This window comes from Lithobates pipiens, unplaced genomic scaffold (assembly GCF_037356315.1).
Source record: "Lithobates pipiens isolate NorthernLeopardFrog02 unplaced genomic scaffold, aLitPip1_a1.2 Scaffold_8, whole genome shotgun sequence".
Taxonomy (NCBI): Eukaryota; Metazoa; Chordata; class Amphibia; order Anura; family Ranidae; genus Lithobates; species Lithobates pipiens.
Window position 1 is genome coordinate 432,783,350 of NW_027507903.1, and position 20,353 is coordinate 432,803,702.

The 20,353-nt window shown below is 40.0% G+C and overlaps 1 protein-coding gene across 1 annotated transcript in view; it reads right to left on the reverse strand.

Moving 5' to 3' along the window:
- The window catches only part of FLT4 (fms related receptor tyrosine kinase 4), a 354,612-nt gene that overhangs the window by 119,972 nt on the left and 214,287 nt on the right, over positions 1-20,353 (reverse strand). Inside the window, exons 9-11 of the mRNA XM_077474315.1 lie at positions 17,265-17,440; positions 9,615-9,777; positions 2,651-2,792 (exon numbers count right to left, since the gene is read on the reverse strand). Coding sequence (XP_077330441.1) covers positions 2,651-2,792; positions 9,615-9,777; positions 17,265-17,440 — 481 coding nt within the window. The remainder of the gene's footprint in view (positions 1-2,650; positions 2,793-9,614; positions 9,778-17,264; positions 17,441-20,353) is intronic.

Sequence of the window (20,353 nt, forward strand, 5' to 3'; positions counted from 1 at the left end):
AAAAATAAAAAGTTAAAATAAATAATAAAAGAAAGAAAACATTTTTAAATGTGCCCTGTCCCACCAAGCTCGCGTGCAGAAACGAACACATACATGAGTAGCACCCGCATATGAAAACAGTGTTCAAACCACACATTTTAGGTATCAACATGATCGGTAGAGTGAGAGCAATAATTCTAGCCCTAAACCTCCTCTGTAATGCAATACACGCAACCAGTAGAATTTTTTAAATGTCGCCTATGGAGATTTTTAAGGGTAAAAGTTTGTCACCATTCCACGAGTGGGCGCAATTTTGAAGCGTGACACATTGAGTATCAATTTACATGGCGTAACATTATCTTTCACAATATAAAAATAAAATTGGGCTAACTTTACTGTTGTCTTATTTTTTAATTCAAAAAAGTTGATTTATTTTTTTAAAAGTCCGCTTGTAAGACTGCTGCGCAAATACGGTGTGACAGAAAGTATTGCAATGACCGTCATATTATTCTCTAGGATGCTAGAGAAAGAAAATGTAAAAAAAATTTCTAGCAAAAGAAACAGTTTTTAACTTGTAAACACCACATCTAAAAAAGAGGCCTGGTCTTAAAGTGGTTAAGGGAAACTCTCCTAGAAAGGTCAAGTCTGCAAGGGCTAATTGTACTCATTCTGCTTCTGCTTGATATCTTATTACAGATACACAGGCATGAAATAAGGCATGACATGTATCAATTATATTTGGACTGAATTAGATCATGGAGGTATACCCTCTTTACTTCATTTATGCCTAAAGCCTAGACCAGTGATGGCTAACCTTGGCACCCCAGATGCTTTGAAACTACATTTCCCATGATGCTCCTGCACTCTGCAGTGTAGCTGAGCATCATGGGAGATGTAGTTCCAAAACATCTGGGGTGCCAAGGTTCGCCATCACTGACCTAGAGCATTCCAGAATATTCAAAAGTCTGCCTAAAATCCCCTTTGTCTATTTATACCATTAGCTTGGTTAGAAAATGGTATGTATCAACAGTTTTGATCAGGAATAAGCAAAAGCTATACACCCCAAGCAATTTAATACATTTGCTTCAGAAAGGGAAATACTATTTCTCACTGTTTTTTAAATTTAGATTAACAAATAATAAAATAAATGAACTATGCCATCTTTTGGTATTTGTAATGTTGGGTAAATGAACAAGAATATGCACATAAAAATGTCAGTTCTTCCTTATGATCCATAACAGATCCAAAACCTTTATACTATTACATATTTTAGTCTGCTCTTTAAGATTTCAAGAATTTCCATAGAATAATGAAAGTACTAGTGTATTTTAAGACAAAAAAAAACCTCTTTGGTGAACAGTTCAGTGGTTAATTTTGCTCATGTGTTGAAAAAAAATGCACATTTCTTAAGCCCAGTGGCTTAGAAAGTTTAAAGATGGCATAGCGCAGTAATAATAGATGGGAGGAGGAGTTGAAAAAAAAAAAGTTGAGGAGTCAGGTCATGTCACCCATCAAAGTCACATTTAAGCAGGCAATAGATTATGCAATTTTCTCTCCTTCCACCCAAGCAAATTGCTCAATTACCCCCCCCCCCCCCCCCCAGCAGCACTATTGTGTTCTTTAGCGGGGAGCCTTCCCTGCCGGCAGAACACAATGATCAGTGTTACTGGCTATGGCCAGCGATACTAATCGCTTGGGAAAAACCAGACAGGCTGGTTGTACATAAATTGACTTGTGTATAACCAGAGTGCCCATACATGGATCAAAATTCAGCCAGTCCCTGCTGAACCGGCCAAATTTTGTTCCATGTATGACCAGTTTTACATGATCAGCCCACGTCTAATCACGGAATTTTCTCTGTTGCGCTAAAAGGAGAGCTACCTCAAGTCCAAAACTTTAACTTGCATTTTATGAATTGTCATAAAATGCAGACTATGGTGTGCATGGCTGAGCAGAATAAAATGGAACACATTAAACAATATCTGCTCTCTCTTTATAAAGTCCCTTTATAAAGTCCCTGAATGCATAGTGTGAGATTTATCATTAAATATAAAAAAATTGTAGAGAATTCTATTAATATCAACAAGTACAGAAATAATAATTTGATGTAGTAGTATACATGGTATTACTAGCTCTATATGTATTATTGATATTTATCTGATTACCATGGAGAATAAATTAAATGTACTCAGTACAGGGCCTATTTATAAATTTTTTCTAAGAAACTAATTTTGTTTTAAGGATTTACAATGTGTACAGATTATCATTATTATTATTGTATTCAAATTATTGTTGTCATTTTATGTCTAATTGATATCTTCCTAGCTACATTAGATTCATTCTGGCATTGAGTTGCTATTATATTCAGATTTGTGCACCATCCAATATTTGTTATGCTTGAATAGCACTTTCATATTGTGAAGGATTAAATGTAATGCTTCAATTAGAACTGCACTTTTAACCCAGGAAAATTACCCCTGTAGTGTTTCTTCTTTCTTCTATGACATTTTTTTTGGGCATTTCCTTGATTGAAAAATAGATTGAGTGCAGGCGCTTATGTTGCTGTATTGTGGATAATTGACTTCCCCAATAATACATGATTGTTCCTGCCAGGATGACTTTAGGAAGTGCAATGCAATCAGGGAATATCACCCCAAGGCTGTCTGGATACCTTATTCCGCCCCTCCACAAACTCGCTCCAAGTCTCTATGCTTTCAATGCTGTTTACATCCCCATCCAAAGTCACGTTCTTCCAGTCTTTGCACTCAGGCATTCGGTCACGTTGATGTCTACGAGATGACCTTTGACGGGCTCTGTATGGTGGAAATACCCAAGAGAATATATGATTTATAACATGGTAAACACACTGAAATACATTGTTGAAATTCAGTTAATCTAACCCATAAATTGTTACCTGTTAAGATATAACTCCTGCAAGCACAATATGCATTTTAAATAAACATGTAACAACCCAAAAGCCTCAAAAAATCAAAAACTTATTACGGGACTCACTGATAAGGTGTACAGAAATTTAAATAATCAGGACTAGTATGTGCTCCACCCCTTCTCAGTGTACTATATTTTTTAATACATGCCTCAATCTTCAGATTTTTTACAATAGAATTATGTGCTCAGAGGCACCTTGGTCATCATCTGGGGCTTACTTGTAAATTTATTCACCTTGAATTTCAGCTTTAATTTTGTTATCAGCCTTGAATCTAAACATTTCATAAGAAACCCCCTCAGCATGTGTTCCTTATGCCTGCTGAATATTCCCTGAAGGGCCAGTTTGGAACAGTTTGCAACAGTGTGCTAAAGACAGACAGATAGATGTAACATCTGTTTTGAGCTCCACCCAACATTACATGGCTATTAAAGTGTAAGTAAACCCTCCTATCATTTTCAGCCAAGGAAGCTGCCATCTTTGCCTTTGTTTAATCAACAACTGCCATGATGCTCTACATGTGATCAGTTATGACACCAGCTATTGGATGGTTTGACAGCTTGGTTGAGCGCATAACCAATGGGAGTGTTACATTTCCGGCACGTGATGGAAATTAAACTGTTTTATGGATGGGTTTACTAGTGCCTTTGCAGGGCCAAAATGCTGATGGTTCAACATGTTCAACATACACAGGGAAGACCAGTCAGAAACACCAGCCCTTTTGGCAAATGTCAGATTTGCCTTGTTACCATTTTGGACCTTGCTTATGCACACAAACAATATTGGAAACAATAGTACACCTTCACTGTAATGGAAATGGATATTTAGTCAGATGGGAACTGTACTAACAACCCCCATCGTAACTGTCTTACCTCCACCTACCGGTTACAACAGCCAACCAGTGTTTTAAAGATAACTACACAGTCCAATGGGCATGTGAGTTTGACCACAGAGACTAGTGCAATCTGTGATCTAACAGACCTGGTCAGACAACACCCCTCTGTTCTTACTTAGTACTACCAGTCTGTGTTAGGATGCCTCTGATGAAAGTTAAGGCGAAGGGGAGGAACTTAAGATAGTTTATAATAGTAATAAGGAGGTACTTAAGATGGTTTATAATAGTAATAAGGTAGACATTGCCACCATGGTATTGTTAGAAGAGATAATAAATAGGAGGCTGGACAATGACATCATTGACAAATTGCAGTGTCTGAGATGTGTCTCCATCTTTATGATAAACAGCGACAGCATAACCAGAGTAGATGGATTATACATGTATGTGCATTACTTTAACACTATAATGACATGTAAAAAGCAAATGTACTGTATATATATTTCAGCTATTATATACAGGTTATGTGAATGGGAAAGCCATAGAAAATTTAGTGACTGGGTCTAATCAACCATGGAGCCTGTATAAGCAAAGGAGTAATAGCTGAAGCTGCACAGGTTGTTGCAAGGGTGTCCAAGTGCCATTAGGTTAGCCTCCCATATCCTATTATACACAGGAGGGGCAGCTGGGGGCCACTTTTTCCCTTTCCCCCCAATTATCACTTGCACCTTTTGGAGCATAAAGATGCATCTTTCATATAGTTATCCCCTTCTTTCCAATGTCTTAGCATCTTACAAATCAGAGGTGTACCTAGAACCATCAAGGCTCCAGTGTAAGAAACAATGAAGAGCCCCTCTGACCCCCGGCTGGGATCCTTCCCTCTGAGCCCGGAGGCAGAATGGCAGACCCCAGTCACAAGTTCGACCTTTGCAACCCTGGTAGCTACTGGTATCAATAGTTGTTTATATTTGTTATTTTATTTATTTATTTAATTTAATTTTTATTTTACAATTTTATTTTATTTTATTATTTTTACAGTTTTGTAGGAGTCCCACTGGGGGGGCTTTGGGGAAATAGCAGGGATCTGAAGAAACCTCTGATGTTGCATCTCTGAGACATAGAAAGGAGATTGAGGACAGCCCTCAATCTCTGCAGCCTGTGCTGCACAGAACGAAAGCTTCACAGAAATTCATGCTTCAGTTATGAAGGGATAGAGTCAGTGATCGGTATGGGGGGAAGGGGGAAGCTGGCATCGCTGTGTGGGGACAGGGGGCGAGCACGCAGCAGGGCAGGAGAGCATACAGGGGAGCAACAGGACCTGGATAGGAGAGGTGGCAGAGGGTGGAATGTAGAGAAACCGATCCCCTCCATTTTCCTCCTGCTAACACTGAATGCCTGTGGGAGAAGAAGAGAATCGGACGACCAGTGGATGCTGACACTGGATGATGCCTTCTGGCACGATAAAGACATTGTCGGTAGGAGTACTGTGATCTCTGAGAGGTAATTTACAGCATTTAGCCATGCTGCAAATCCCAGCGGCAAGAATCTACTGTTTCCTGTTGCTGTGATTGACAGCTACATGTGCATAGCAGCAGCCCCTGAGTGTGTACACCACAATGACAGGCTGTTAGAGGCCACAGCTATTAGGGTCCGTTCACACAGGGGCAACTCAGATCCGACTTCAGGTCACCCCTTGTCGCCTCAAGTCGCGCTACATGTAAAAATCAATGCAAGTGAATGAGAGCCGTCTTAATGCACACTACTGAAGTCGCTCCGACTTCAGAAAAGGTTCCTGTACTACTTCAATCCGACTTGTAGGTGACCGGTACCCATTGATTTCAATGGAGGTCGCCTCCAAGTTGGATCTCCATCTATACGGAGGCGACTCTCACAGAATTATCAGCTCTCAAGAGGGAACTCAACGCCAAATTTATGAAACATTTTTGGCCCGGTCTTCTGTCGCCGCTGTTGCTGTCTTCTGTTCCGCCCATTATGATGTCACAGTTTCAGCATCCTCTAATGGGCAGGGACATCATCCGGTGTTGTCCCTATATAAGTCGCCACACGTCAGTCTGTCATTGTGACCGGAGACAGCAACGAGGTAACATCTCCTGAAGAGAAGAACAGAAGACAGCATCAGCGGCGACAGAAGACCGGGCCACCGCTTGTAAAAGAGCTAGAAGAAGGCGCGGTTGCCCGGCAAGAAGAACCGAAGAGGGGGGACAAGACCCCCGAAGAGGGGGACAAGACCCCCGAAGTCAGAAGAAGAGGGCGGCAGCGAAGAAGAAAGCCGGGCTCCTCCGCTAGTAAAAGAGCTAGCAGAAGATAGAGGAGGAATCCTGCAAGAAGACCCCCGAAGACGGAAGAAGACCCCCGGAACTGTGCAATAAACTATTTTAAACCTTTTGTGTTGTGTTTTTTTTTTTACAGGTGAATGGGTAGGGGTACATTGTACCCCATACTCATTCACATAGGGTGGGGGGCCGGGATCTGGGGGCCCCCTTATTAAAGGGGGCTCCCAGATTCCGATAAGCCCCCCCGCCCGCAGACCCCAACAACCATCGGCCAGGGTTGACAGGAAGAGGCCCTTGTCCTCTTCAACATGGGGACAAGGTGCTTTGGGGTGGGGAGGCCGCGCGGCCTCCCCTTCCCCAAGGCATCCCCCATGTTGAGGGCACACGGCCTGGTACGGCTCAAGAGGGGGGGGGTAGCGTGCTCGAATAAGGGTCTGGTATGGATCTGGGGGGGGCCCCACTCCATTTTTTCAGCGTAGGGGTGTTCCCCTTAAAATCCATACCAGACCTAAGGACCTGGTATGCTCTCAGAGGGGGAACCCATGCTGGGTTTTCTTTTTTTTTATTTTGCGTGGAGTTCCCCCTTGAGAGCTCATTCTCTGATTGGCCACGGCAAAAGTCGCCTGGCCTGGGGCGACTTAAAGTTGTGTTGTAAGTCGCTCCAAGTCATGTCCAAGTTGGCTCCAAAAGTCGTGTTGAAAGTCGTGTTGCCCCTGTGTGAACCGACCCTTAGTGTCTGTTTGCACAACCAATGATTACCAACAGTATTTGCAGCTGGACACCGACAACCTGTTATTGTAGTGTACAGATTCAGAGGCCGCTGCTATCTGCGTGCAGCTGTCAATCCCAGAATCAAGAATCAGTGGATTCTTGCGACTGGGATTTGCAGCATGACAAAAAAACCTGTGTGAATGGAGCCTACATGTTAAACTTATTATGTAGAATTGGAATGGCGGGTATCAACTTTAATAATTTTTAATTGGAATGGAATATCGGTAGAGTGTTTGTAATGTTGTAAACATATGTAATGAAGGTATTTGGATATTTGTTTAGTTCTGGAACCTGTATGTTTGTATGAACCTAATAATGTTTTTCTAACAAAAAAAGTATTATGTAGCATGTAAAGATTTAAAGTGAAAGTCGTGAAGAAGATGTGTATACTTACCTATTCACTGGGCACACTGGTCCAATCAAATGATCGGCACCCAGTACCAGCTTCAGGGTAGAGTAGTAACAGCCGACGACAGATGCCCCATAGTAAGCCTATGAGCAATATATCACACAGAACTGTCAGATAGTGTGTGAGTCAGTGCCTACTGGCAGCTATCAGGTGGATTATAAGGGATGAATAACGGGGGGGGGATCTGAATAATCTGTATCTGAATAAAGTGTTACTTGCTTTAACTACCACATGGACCCAGGCACCCTCTTTCTGCTGTTTACATAGTAAGCCAATGAGTGATGTCACTGTTCAGGTATTGTAGCTGTTGTCAGCAATCTCTCCTCTCTCCTGAAGCTGGCCACTGGGGAGATCATGTGACCGGTGCCCAGGGAATAGGTATACACATCTAGTTAGTATAGGACCTATAATGGGGTTGGAGCAGGTTTAAGATCAGGTTTAGACCGGACTTATACTTTAACACAAAAAAAAACTGGTCCTAAGTCAACTTTAAATAGTTGGGAAAATGGGACTTTGTCAGCAAAACAGGTGTAGTAGTATTTGGCAGTATAAGGGGGAAATCCAAGAAAGTGATAGCTGAGTCTGTAATATATCCATTTGGAAATCTGAGTATTTTTTCCTCCAATTGTCTGCTTTTTAGTACTTTCCAGCTATTCCATTTATCCTCTTTTTTGCTGCAAGCTATATTTATTTCTTATCTGTCACTGTTTATTTGACTTTCTAAGTAAATGTTTATGGAAAACTATTAGAAAAGATACCAGAAAAGAAAATGGTATTCTGTTACTGACAAAACCAAAGAAAACTATTAACATATTTTCTCCAAAACATATCCCTACTTTACTATGCCCATTATAATTATTTAAAGAGTGTCCCTACGTTATATTTCCTATGGCCATGGAGTGTCTTATCACTGAGAGTCTGGTGAACTGCTGAAAAATTGAGTGCACCTGTTGTAAGAGTGCCTGTGTTTTGAGAGTACCTGGTTCAAGAGTCCTTGTTATAACTGCAACTTTGTGAGCTTGATCTGTGATCATGAAAATATTATGCTACTGCATTTAAAGAGTTCCAGTAAAAGTCTCTGAGATTTCAGATGTGTGTCTTAAATTACATCTAAAACCATCTTTCCCTATATTTTTACCCCAACGGAACTCCTTATATTAATGTCACACTTCAAAGAACTCTTATTAAATCTAATTTATCGGGGGTCAATGGCAAAAATGCCAAGTACAGTGTTAAGAATACCACCCTTCCATATGGCTAAAATGATACTTCGTGTCATGCCGCTGACTTTGCCAAGTGGTGTTGATCCTATAACTATTCAAGCACTGTCATATGGGAGGCCAGTCAGCCACTCCTCAAGGAACCTTTAGCAACCTCTGGAGGAACCCTAGGTTTTCATGGAACTCTAGTTGAGAATGGCTGATCTAAAGAAACCTGTGGTGAACTAATTTGTAATTGAAGGGAATGGAAGATCAGGCTTTGAGTGAACTGTGAATTATGTAATCACGCTGAAAAAAGGTAGTAAATCTACCTTTCCCTAAGCCCTGTGGAAAGATTCTGAATTAATTGGACTCCTGGAGAAGGATTTATGAGATGTTCTCAGATAAGCCTAGAGACCAAAAGGTGAAATCAGAGTCCTGCTGGCAGAGAAAAACATTTCAGAGGGTTACATTCTAGGTGGAAGCCCTCTACTCAGCGCTATAGGCTCAGGGTGACAAAGCTGGTCATAGCTCAGAGTGTATGTTTGAGATGTTCCTTCCTACCACTTAGCCACTTCTTTATGAAAAAGCAAGAGTCTCTAGTTCCTTATCTGCTGCAATTAAGCCACAACCTTTACCTGCCACTATTTACCCTTGTCCCTGTCAATTAGGCCAACTAGTGAGGTGGGCCCACATAAACATTTTGTTATTGGGCTTTGTGATTTCTAGTTACTCTCCTGTGTGCAAATTAGATTTGTCAGTAAGTAAAATTATGCATTAAAGTTGAAATCTAGGGGCTGCTACTGCACTGCAAGGGTTAAATACTACTTACCTGATACTGCAGACTCCTCTGGGTTGTAAGGCCGGTCCCTGCAGCCTCTTCTTCTGTTTTGCTCTAGCAGTTGGATGCCCTCTGAGATCATTAGGACCAATGCAGAGCCCACAATCCTGCACTGGACATAAGGACACCAAGGAACAGTCCACTGCCCAAGCCTAGTAGAGGTAGTAGAGGAGAGTGTCAACTGTCGGGAGCAGAGGATCAGGTAAGAAAAACTTGTTTTTAGCATCATCTTGGACCTAAGCATTAACCCCTGCAGTGCAGAGCAAAACACACTGCAAAGGATTTAAAAAATGCTTTAACAACTCTGGTGTTAACAGTACTATTTAGCAATCCATAGTAACATACACACTGCGTCGGCTGTGCACCCTGCATGGTGTCCATGGTCGCCACTGCCACTGGATGGATGTAGGAGCAGGAACCCCAAATACTGTGCAGGTCAAGACATGTCGGCTACCTTGAGCATAGATATTTGGAGATGACGTTTCTTTCTCGTGGATCTGTGGGGGAACTATAACAGATATTATTTGTTAACAAAAAATATAAAAAAAGTATATAGTTAAAAGCCATTTGATTATAAATGCAGGCACCAGGCAGTTATTAATTAAGATAACTGCATTATGTACTCTACATTACACGGAGTAAAGTAACGCTGGCCAAACACAGCTCGAAGCTAGGGCCCTATCTCAAAACCACTCAGCTCCACAAATTCCAATCTGAAAATTGAAGGAGCCAGGGCAGAACGTTCTCAAAATGTGACAACAGCCTATCAGGAGCAGGCAGCTCCCACGGCTGTCAGAATACATACTGATTACCGTGGATGGGGGAATACTGTCTTGCTTAAGCTAAGCAAATCATAGGTGTATGCAGATTTATTTTTGTGAGGTCTACATGCTTGGCAGTGCAAGGATAGCTGAACAGTTTCAGCCAATGGGGAGGGAGTTCCTGCGGCTTTCGGGAATACCTGGACAGTGACTGTACCTGATTGGATGCAGTCACTGTTCAGTAGATCATTTTAAGTGTGGCTCTTTTGTTTTCTTTTTGGATTGAAGTTTGTTAGGTTGGGTGGTGCCAACAGAGCCAATTGCAGCTCATATTTTCAGCAGGAATCTGCTAAATTTGAGCTGTGTATGGCCAGCATAACTGAGGACAAATCATGCAGAACCCAGTACAGATTAACTCCAAGTAAGTAAAATCTATTGTTGAACTGCCACCTCTAACCAGAAAACAATGTAACTTTGTTAAAGACAAATATGAGTTTAAATACCCCATTGCAGAGATATCCAAAAGGCTTGTGTAACTCAATAAAGGGGCTCAGAACCTTTGGTCTAAAATTTCCCTTCAGATTAAATGCCATATATATGAACTGCTTCACCTTTTTAGTAATCCTTAGTAATTTAGAGTTAGTAATTCTACTTGTCAATCTTGTGATCTTCTACACTGAAAAGCTAGGCAGGTGACACCACTATTTCCTGTTTAAACATTGCAGCATCATGTGTCACCTGACAGCTTTTTAGGTAATCAGTCAACATCCTAGATTCAGCTACATTTCACACTTTATTGGGAAATTCAGCCAGTTTCACAAGATACATGCAAAGCTTGAATGACATTTACTACAAAATGTTCATGTTTTACAATAGCATTTCTGTAATTAATAATTGCTGCAATTGAAGTAGAAGCCAGAGCTTCACAATGGCTCAATTGCTGCATGTCGGAATAAAACCTTAGCACTTTGGAAAAATGTTTTAATGTCGGAACAAATTTACAATGATATGTTTTTTTTCTTCAAAGCTGACAATTGCAATAGCCCTTTTATTATGATGCACAGTCAAGCAAAAACAAAAAGGTGTAATGTCTAACATCAGATGTCCCTTAGCGGATATGATCAGAAACATGTGTCACAAGGCACGACGGAGCTAGGGGGTGATGGAGAACACATACATTACACAAGTTCACTAGGGAATCGTTAGACGAAAAACATGAAGTTTCCTAGAAAACCTCAATATGTATCTGAAAATAAACAAAAAGTGGTTTGTCTTTTGAATACAGGTGTGGAAAATGTAGAGTTTAAGGTAGATATAAACCCCAATTGAATACGATTAGTTTAATCAATCATTGTGCCATTTTTAAAATAAAATATTTGTTTTCACTTTTTTATCTTTTGCTGTATAATAGTGTTGCTCATCTACTGTGGCCAGTTTGCAGCCATTGCCCGTCTACATACACTATATTGTCAAATGTATTGGGATGCCTGCCTTTACACGTACATGAACTTTAATGACATCCCAGTTTTAGTCCGTAGTGTTTAATTTTGAGTTGGCCGACCCTTTGCAGCTATAACAGATTTAAATTTCTGGGAAGGCTGTCCACAAGGTTTAGGAGTGTGTTTATGTGGATGTTTGACCACTCTTCCAGAGGCCAGGACTTGTGCAGGCAAGTCAAGTTTCACCACCCCAAACTCGCTCATCCATGTCTTTATGGACCTTGCTTTGTGCACTAGTTCAAATCATTTGGTGGACGGGGGATTATGGTGTGGGGTTGTTTTTTCAGGGGTTGGGCTTGGCCCCTTAGTTCCAGTGAAGGGAACTCTTAAGGCATCAGCATACCAAGACATTTTGGACATATTTATGGTCCCAACTTTGTGGAAACAGTTTGGTGATGGCCGCTTGTTGGGGAAAGGGGGGGGGGGGTGGCGCTGCAGAAGTAGATTTTGTCTGATTCCTGGAGTTAGGCTTTAACATGTTAAAGGCTTATATGGTATATTAATGGTTGGGCTTACATATCCTTTAAGTGATATCCTTTATTGGCTAATATAGACAAATAGCCAAAGGAAAATGAGATGAATACACTTCAAGTGAGGGAAATCCTCTCTTTACACAGTTGTCCATAAAACAAATGTTCCCATTGGAAGAGTTCCACTCAATTCCTGTTCTGGACAGCTCACCATTTTGGATTTTCCACTCACTTTCATTCCTTGTGACAATGCTCAGTAGGACATACAGTATAGAGAGGGTGAAACTCCCCAGCAGGGACACAGACAGCAACACAAACCTGACAGAGGTTCTAACACTCCACCACTCTATCAAAAACTAAAAAGAAAACTTTTGGCTTTAAGTCCACTTTATGTTTTCACTTAACAGATAGGTACACTTTAAAACACAGTGCATATTCCTTTATGTTTTCTTTCTGTTACCTAATCTAACTTCCTACACTCCACAGATGCATACTAAAGGTTAGTGTTTGTTGACATCCAGCTCTGCAAGTCTTAATTTTCATGGCTGTGCCTGTGCATTACAACCCCTCTATGGGACCGTATCTGGCCTCAAAACATAGTCTCAAAAAAGTCTATAGGGCTGTGATGTTCAGGTGCAATGAAAACCTGCAGAGCTGGATGTAAACAAACAGCAGATCTGCATTTGTTAGATGAAGGTAATTATGCATTTGTGGAGGGGGAGGGTGTGTTAGGTGAGGTCTGCAGATGGGGTCAGAAAAAAAATGCACTTTACCCTTAAAGTTTCTGCATTGAATGATGACTATCACAGTGTTGTAACTAATGCAGGTGTGTTGATACCACTTTCTAGTTTGTATATACAGCCAGCATACACAGGAGTGCTTTGGCCTTGTCACAGCAAATAGGGAATTTAAGTTTATGCCCTGGATGGGATCCCACCCAATTGGAGGGGGAGTAACATGGTGAGATCTAAATTGAGGCTTGAGACCCGACAGATTTTTGATATGAAATCGTATGTCCCTTTTAGCTTGAATGTTGATTAGGACATAAACTGATCTATTAATAATGCCTGATCTGATTTTTATTTCGTTATCCTTTTTACATTTTTTATTTTTATTTCAAAAATCTTTATTTTTTTAATTACTGAATAATTTTTTACTGAATAATTTTTGTAATTTTTTATATTTTTCTGGTGGTGTTCCTGTGGATTTACTCCTCTAGCTTTTTATATAATATTATTACTATCTAATTATTAAATCGTATTACTTGCTTATTCATTAAATTCTACTAGATGGCAACAGCCCAGATGATCTCTGCCTTTGCCTTGGTCACCATCACAACGACTATCGCCTGCGTTCCTGTTAAAGACTTGCTTGACTGACATTCCTTCACTGACACTGATCTCTGGCTTCTTGACTTTCTGGCTTGTCTGACTATCCGATTAGATCTAACATCACAGATTTCTTCACTTGTTTGTTACCTTATCATGGAGCACCGAGGAGAACTGCATTCTAAATAGCTTGGACTTGGTTTTAAAGGACTTTATTTTTAACCAATTGTTCAGATGTATTATATCCAACTAGTTATGCTTCAATTTTATGAACAGTGGTGAGATCATCTCACCTTTCTTAACCTATCGTATGATCCGTTGTCATTATATTAGATCTGCACTTTATCTACTATGGAACCTTTAGTTTGACAACATGTGAAGTCCTAAATTACAAGACTGCGCGTTATAGTGAATCATGCTTTTTGGGTAAGATAGAACAGGGTAAATAGTGATGTGAAAAGCAGCCAGTAGAATTAATCTTTATTAAAGCAGATCTACCATGGAAATGCTCCAAGCAAGATTTCTGTTAAATGTACCACACTAAAAACAACAGATGTGAACTGTGTTCTATTTGCTGGTTCAGCAATGCAGCTTCCTAGTCACTTCTCCAGCTCCAGACTGATTACTGGACGATGATTCAGCATCATCATTTCTCTTCAGTTAGTAGGGTGAAGGACCAAGAAGCAATAAACAGAACCAGAAAATAACAGCATGATCATCCTGTGTTCCTGTACTATGTGGCAGAGGTGTGTACATACTTAAACCAGACCTGTGGGCCTCTTTTTACATTGTCTAGCTTTCTGCTAGGCACAGTAATCTGTGGACCAGTGCCTAGGCGCAACGCTACATTTCACACAGATACAGTAAATGGAAGAATTGAGTCGGATTCCTCCATTCATCCCTATAAAGCATAAACTTGTGCCTATGAAGACACCTGCTGTCAACTTCTGCAGCCTTTAGACACAGACCTGCTGCTTCATATACCAATTCTACTGTAGTCTAATGGAGGTAATTTGCTTGTTTTGTGGGCAGTTTTACAACTTTCTACCAGACTTCTATTAGTCATGATTACATTTATTTTCCGTTTTCCATTTAGTTACCGACTAAACAAAATGGGTGAAGAAACTGCAACTGGAAAATGCCTTTTGACTGCCAACCATTTTCTTTCACTAATTCAATCACCTGAGAAACAAATAGGTGGAAGTCTCCAAAACATCCATCGAAATTGTCAAATTTATAACCAGCAAGGATTTTCTTAAAAAGGTATCCACATTAACTATTCAGAATGATTATTTTTACATTAAAACCCATCTCCAGCCAAAATATTTTACTTTGTTTTGAACAGACTATTGAATGGTTAGAGCCTTTGTTAGGCTTTTATTGCCATATATATCACTTTTGGAGACATTATCGCCTACTTCCTGTCTAAAGAGGAAGCTAAGGTTGAAACCACCAATGGGGACACGAACAACACTGTACTTATTAGTGTACTGTATTTTACTTACTCAGTCACAACTAGGGATAGCCTTGTGTTTGCTCCAAAATGTGTTCAGGTCTGAATCGGGAAGTCAGCTGTCATTCTTGGACCGATGAGCCCCAGACAGAGGATTTCCCAGCCCATAACTGACATACACAAGAGGACGGGGATGCTCGTGACGTCAGTGACTAATATGTCCACATTGTCTTATTAGGTCAATGATGTCATGACCATCCCTCCTCCTTTTGTGTACATTAGTGTACACTATGTCCAGGAATGGCAGCTGACTTTCAGACTCAAGCACAAACCTGGTTCAGAACAAATAAAAGCTCATCTCTGGTCGCAACCTCAACCACATTTCTAGTAAGAGTAAGAAGGACATGAAGTGAAAGAAAATCTCTCCAATGGAGTCATATACAGAAATTACAAGAAGACAAACATTAACTCTTCCCGACTCTATCCAAAACAACAAAAAATTATTTTGTTTGGGCTTTTACTCCATGAACCACAAAGCAGCTTCATAAGATGTGAGGAATTTCTCCTACAGTAACACTTTAGGGACAACTTCAGGCAAACATAAACATCATTTGGTTTATTTTATAAGTCCTTCAAAAGTCATGAAATCATGTTTCAGTCCTCCTAGTGGTACTACCAAAAACCTGTCTTATAGCTGTAGAGGTGATCTTAAGAGTATATACTATACTTTGCAAAACATGTATTTGATTTTACTTTACTTCATTTTCCAAACTATCTTGAAGAACACCAGCATCAGCAGAGCTTCATCCTCCACCCAACCAAAGCATATATGAAGTTTCTGTGTGAGTCTCTTGAAGACTCTGGGTGAACCCATGATTATAGCTCTGTGCTTCGGGACCCTGAGATTACACTAAACCCCTTAGCACTCAAGGTCAAACACTGAGATTCTACAGTTGTGGACAATGACCTTAACATCTGCATATAATCAAATACTAAGTTTGTATAAGGAATGGATGCAGCTAAGACCTTGAAGAATGATGGTAATATTGGAGCATTACCAAAAAGTTAGTTCACCCATGAAAATTGTTCACTAACAAATGTGATATTTGTTTTCATATCACATGAAAATCTTATTAGCTAGTTCATATACTTTAAGCTGTGTTATTTCGACTTCACTGGTAAACACAAGTTGCTATGGAATCTGGAAGAATGGCAACATTTTTCAAATACATTTTGTGCTGTAAGTTGGAAAAGTAAAATACGTTATGTGAATTGTATTTATAACCTATCTCAGTCCTATTTTCATCTACAACATTTACCATTGTGAATTCCTTCTACACATTAAGCATTGATCAGATTTTTCTTTTTAATGTGACATAGAAAGACAGAGGGGGATATTTACTAAAACTGGGGAGCCCATAGAATCTGGTGCAGCTGTTCATAGTAACCAATCAGCTTCTAAATTCAGTGGTGAAAATAACACCTAGTAGCTAATTGGTTACTAGGCACAGATTTCCTGTGCTACAGTTTTGGTAAATCTCCCTCAGAGTATCTACAGAATGCTATATATCTTTCAGTAAACAGGCATTCTGTGACACCAACACTGCCCACAAGGTAACACATATACTCTAAAGGCCCGTACACACGGTCGGACTTTTTGACAACAAACATGCAAATTAGCTGTTTTGGAGCAACATCCGACTGTGTGTATGCTCCATCGGACAAACTTTTTCTGTTTTCATCGGACTTTTGTTGGCTCTGCGAACGGACAAACTTTCTGGCAACAAAAGTCCGATGGAGCAAAGTCCTACCGTGTGTACGCAAAAGCATCGGACTTTTGTACAAGGTACAAACACGCATGCTCAGAACCATTGCAAACGATCAGACTACAATACAGAAGTTGACCAAAGGTGGCGCTGGAGTCATTGAACGTCCTCTTTTGAAGCGGCGTCAGTACGTTGTGACGTCACCACGTTCGTGTTTGTTGTCAAAAAGTCCGACCGTGTGTATGCAATACAAACTTGTGGACAACACACTTTGTACAAAAGTCCACGGAAAAGTTTGTACAAGTCCGACCGTGTGTATGGGGCTTAATGCAACAACAGGACCATTGCTATGAAGCCTATGGTTGAGTTGAATCCAGTTATGGTCCACATATAAGAATTCCTGTCATTATCCCATCATTATACCAAAGGAATTTCTATTATGGCATGACTGTTGCTGGAATAGGCTTTTGCATTTGCAGATGATGTTATGCTGTGTTGTTATTGAGGGGGTGTTGTGCAGCTGTGGTACACATTTTTCATGGTGGCTCAGAAGAGATTAGACGTGTCCTTGAATCCTTGAATGAATCCCTGTTAAAACATATGCGATCTAGAAGAATTTAAAAAGTTGAACATTTCTTCCCAACCTAAGAAAAGTTGTACTTGGCTTAAAACTGTTCATAGGGTTTAAGATGTTTTCTTTGTTTGACCATCCACTTACCATTCACTGCAAATTGTAAAGTGACCTGCTCCATTAATTCAGCCTGCTTATTCTTCAGCACCAAAGTGTAACTTCCAGCATCCTGTTCTACCACTTCCCTGATCTGCAAAAAGCGAAGAGACTGGCCATACTTTCCGTAAGTGCTGCTAGATGTTATTGGCTTCCCATCTTTAAACCTGTAAAAGGAAATGGAGGTAAAATTCCTATTGTGCTCAGCATATTTTACAAACGTTTACAACTTGGCTTTTGGTCAATTTCCATTTACTTGCCAGCTGATTTCAAATCTACCTAAACTAAGAAGTAAATAAGTCAATATAATAATAGCATTAGTCAAACTCCTTGTTCCAAGGAATAGGCGATCATTAAATGCTCAAAAAGACCCTGGTATTTTCTCCATAAAATGGTATAAAGGCACAGGCATGAAGTGATATATTGCAGCTGGGTATGAGCACAGTAATTCAGGTTAAATAGATTTTGCCACAAAATGACCAATTTTACCACCAAAGTTTTGGGCTGCTGAAATGAAAGAAATCTGCTCCTGTATTCTTCTTGATTTAGAGGGTGTTTATTTATCTATTCAATTATGTGTATGTGGTTTATTTTGTTTAATCTTCGTCTTTTTTTTTTTTTTTTTTTTTTTTTTTACTTATTGGTGGTTATGACTTGCTCTACTTTAAGTACTGCACCTTGCCTGAAATTAATTTAAAGTACTAGAAAAACAATCCCTGGTAAAATCAAACTTTTTTGCAAGTTCTCTGTTCTAAAGAAACTGATGTTTGTTTCCCATGTCCTTTGTCATACTGGGGTTGATTTACTAAAACTGGAGCGTGCAAAATCGGGTTCAGCTGTGTATGGTAGCCAGCTTCTAACCACTGCTTGTTCAATTAAGCTTTGACAAAAATAAATAGAAGCTTGTTGGTTTATATGCAGAGCTGCATGAGATTTTGCACTCTCCAGTTTCAGTAAATAAATCCCCCTGTTTCTGAATAGGAGAGCATGCCTTCATTATAACAATCTGAGCAATCTCAATATTGTAAGCTGCAGTGTCTGCATCATTTTTCACCTATTTTCACCTATTATGAAACTACTGCAGAGAATGTCTGAAATGTTATTTGTATCTCAGTCTTCTGGGAAATCATTGTGCCAATTAAACAAGGAAGTGAAATCCCTGATAGTATTATGTACACAAGGGTCTATAGATCACCTCCAGGTTACCCATGCTGTAAGGAAGTGACATTTCTGAACATTTTTAGAAAATCACAGCCTCCACTGATTGAGATGGAAAGGTAATTTTTCTTTCTTTAAATGTTAAGTTAAAAATCATTTGTGTAACTACTGTATATGCCATGCAATAATATAGTTTAGGAGTTTCCCTTTAACATATAGAAAGAATAGACAGCAAAATAATATCTATAATGCAAAAAAAAAAAAATTGTAGCTATTTAGCTCAAATGTTATGTCAGCAAAACAAAGTACATCAAACAGCACATCTACTGAGTAAAACTACAGCAAAGGGTTGTGCATTGAACTGCAGCTTTAACCCTTTTGTGACCTGAGTTCATTAATGCCTAGAAGCCCAAGCCAAATTTAGAAGCATTAAGATGAAGGGATGAAGGGCAGGAATGCCCAAAATTCTCTTCCTCAAATAGGCTCTTATGTACCATAATGTGTGGAAAATAACTTTTCCTAATTAAACATCTTGGAGTGCAACGCTGGTTTTTGGCATTTTGTATTATGGAGCAGAGTGGAATCTGCTGGAGGAGAGCACTCATGTTTAATTGACTGTAAGTATATATATTGTAAAGACATATAAGTCTTCTAAATGGTATGCTGTTAAATTAAATACACAATTTAATATTTTTCTATGTTTTCCATAATTCATTATTTTTGTTTTTACTGAAATATCTGATAATTAAAGTACTAAACAGATGAATACCATCACCTTCAAGTTTCTGTCGGCTTATTTTGTCATACCTAACATAATAACATATATATATCTATATAGATATCTATATCTATATAGATATAGATATCTATAACTATTGTGGAGATGCGACCCCATCTCACAGGTACATATAAGCAGTATATGCCTGATTTTGGCAGGAATACAAATTAAACACCTGTGGACTGGGTTCATAAACATGCCAGGAAAAGAAGTCAGTGCTCAGACTTGGAGAAAGCTCCGCCCAGCAGACAGGCAATCTGGTCAGGAGGGTTCCAGTAGGAGACGGCTCCAGGAGAAAGAGACAGAAGGTCTCGGAGTCTAAGCCCTTGTACACACGGTCGGACATTCCGATGGAAAATGTCCGATCGGACTGTGTTGTCGGATAATCCGACAGTGTGTGGGCTCCATCGGGCTATAAAACTTTCCGACAACGTGATCCGATCGGACTTTGTCTGATCATGTGTAGAGAATTCCATTCGGACAAAGTGCCACGCATGCTCAGATCAAATTCCTAGACCAAAGCTATTGGCTACTAGCCTGAACTTAGTCCCGTCCTAATGAAATAACGTCATCAAGTTCTGAATGATCGGATTTTCCGACAACTTTGTCCGACCGTGTGTATGCAACCCAAGTTTCGGACAAAATCCGTCAGACAAAATCCGACGGATTTTCTTGTCGGAATGTCCGACCGTGTGTACAAGACTAAGACTGCATGTGGCAGTCTGTGTGTACGTTTGAAGCAGACAGGTGTAGCCTGTTACCAAAACAGCACGAAGTTGACAGTGAGTAAGCCAGGAGGCTATCGTTTGGTTATACAGTGATGGTGGAACCCCCTGAGAGGGAAGATTATTGTTTGAACTTTTTTGTTTCCTTTAAATAAAAGTGGGCTGCCATGCCCTAAAAACACAGTCTGGAGTGGCACGTTTCTGGAAAAGTGCATGCACCACTTGAACCTAATCACCCCGGATCGTCACACTATATAGATACATAGATTTAGATATATAGATATCTATCTATATCTATAGATAGATATCTATAGGAATCACTCTGACTGGTTCCCCATTGTCAGTGAAGAGTGGAGCTGTCAGTGAAGGCAGGAATTGAGAATCCCAAGTGTGGGCTGGAGCCTCTCCAAGGAGGGGCA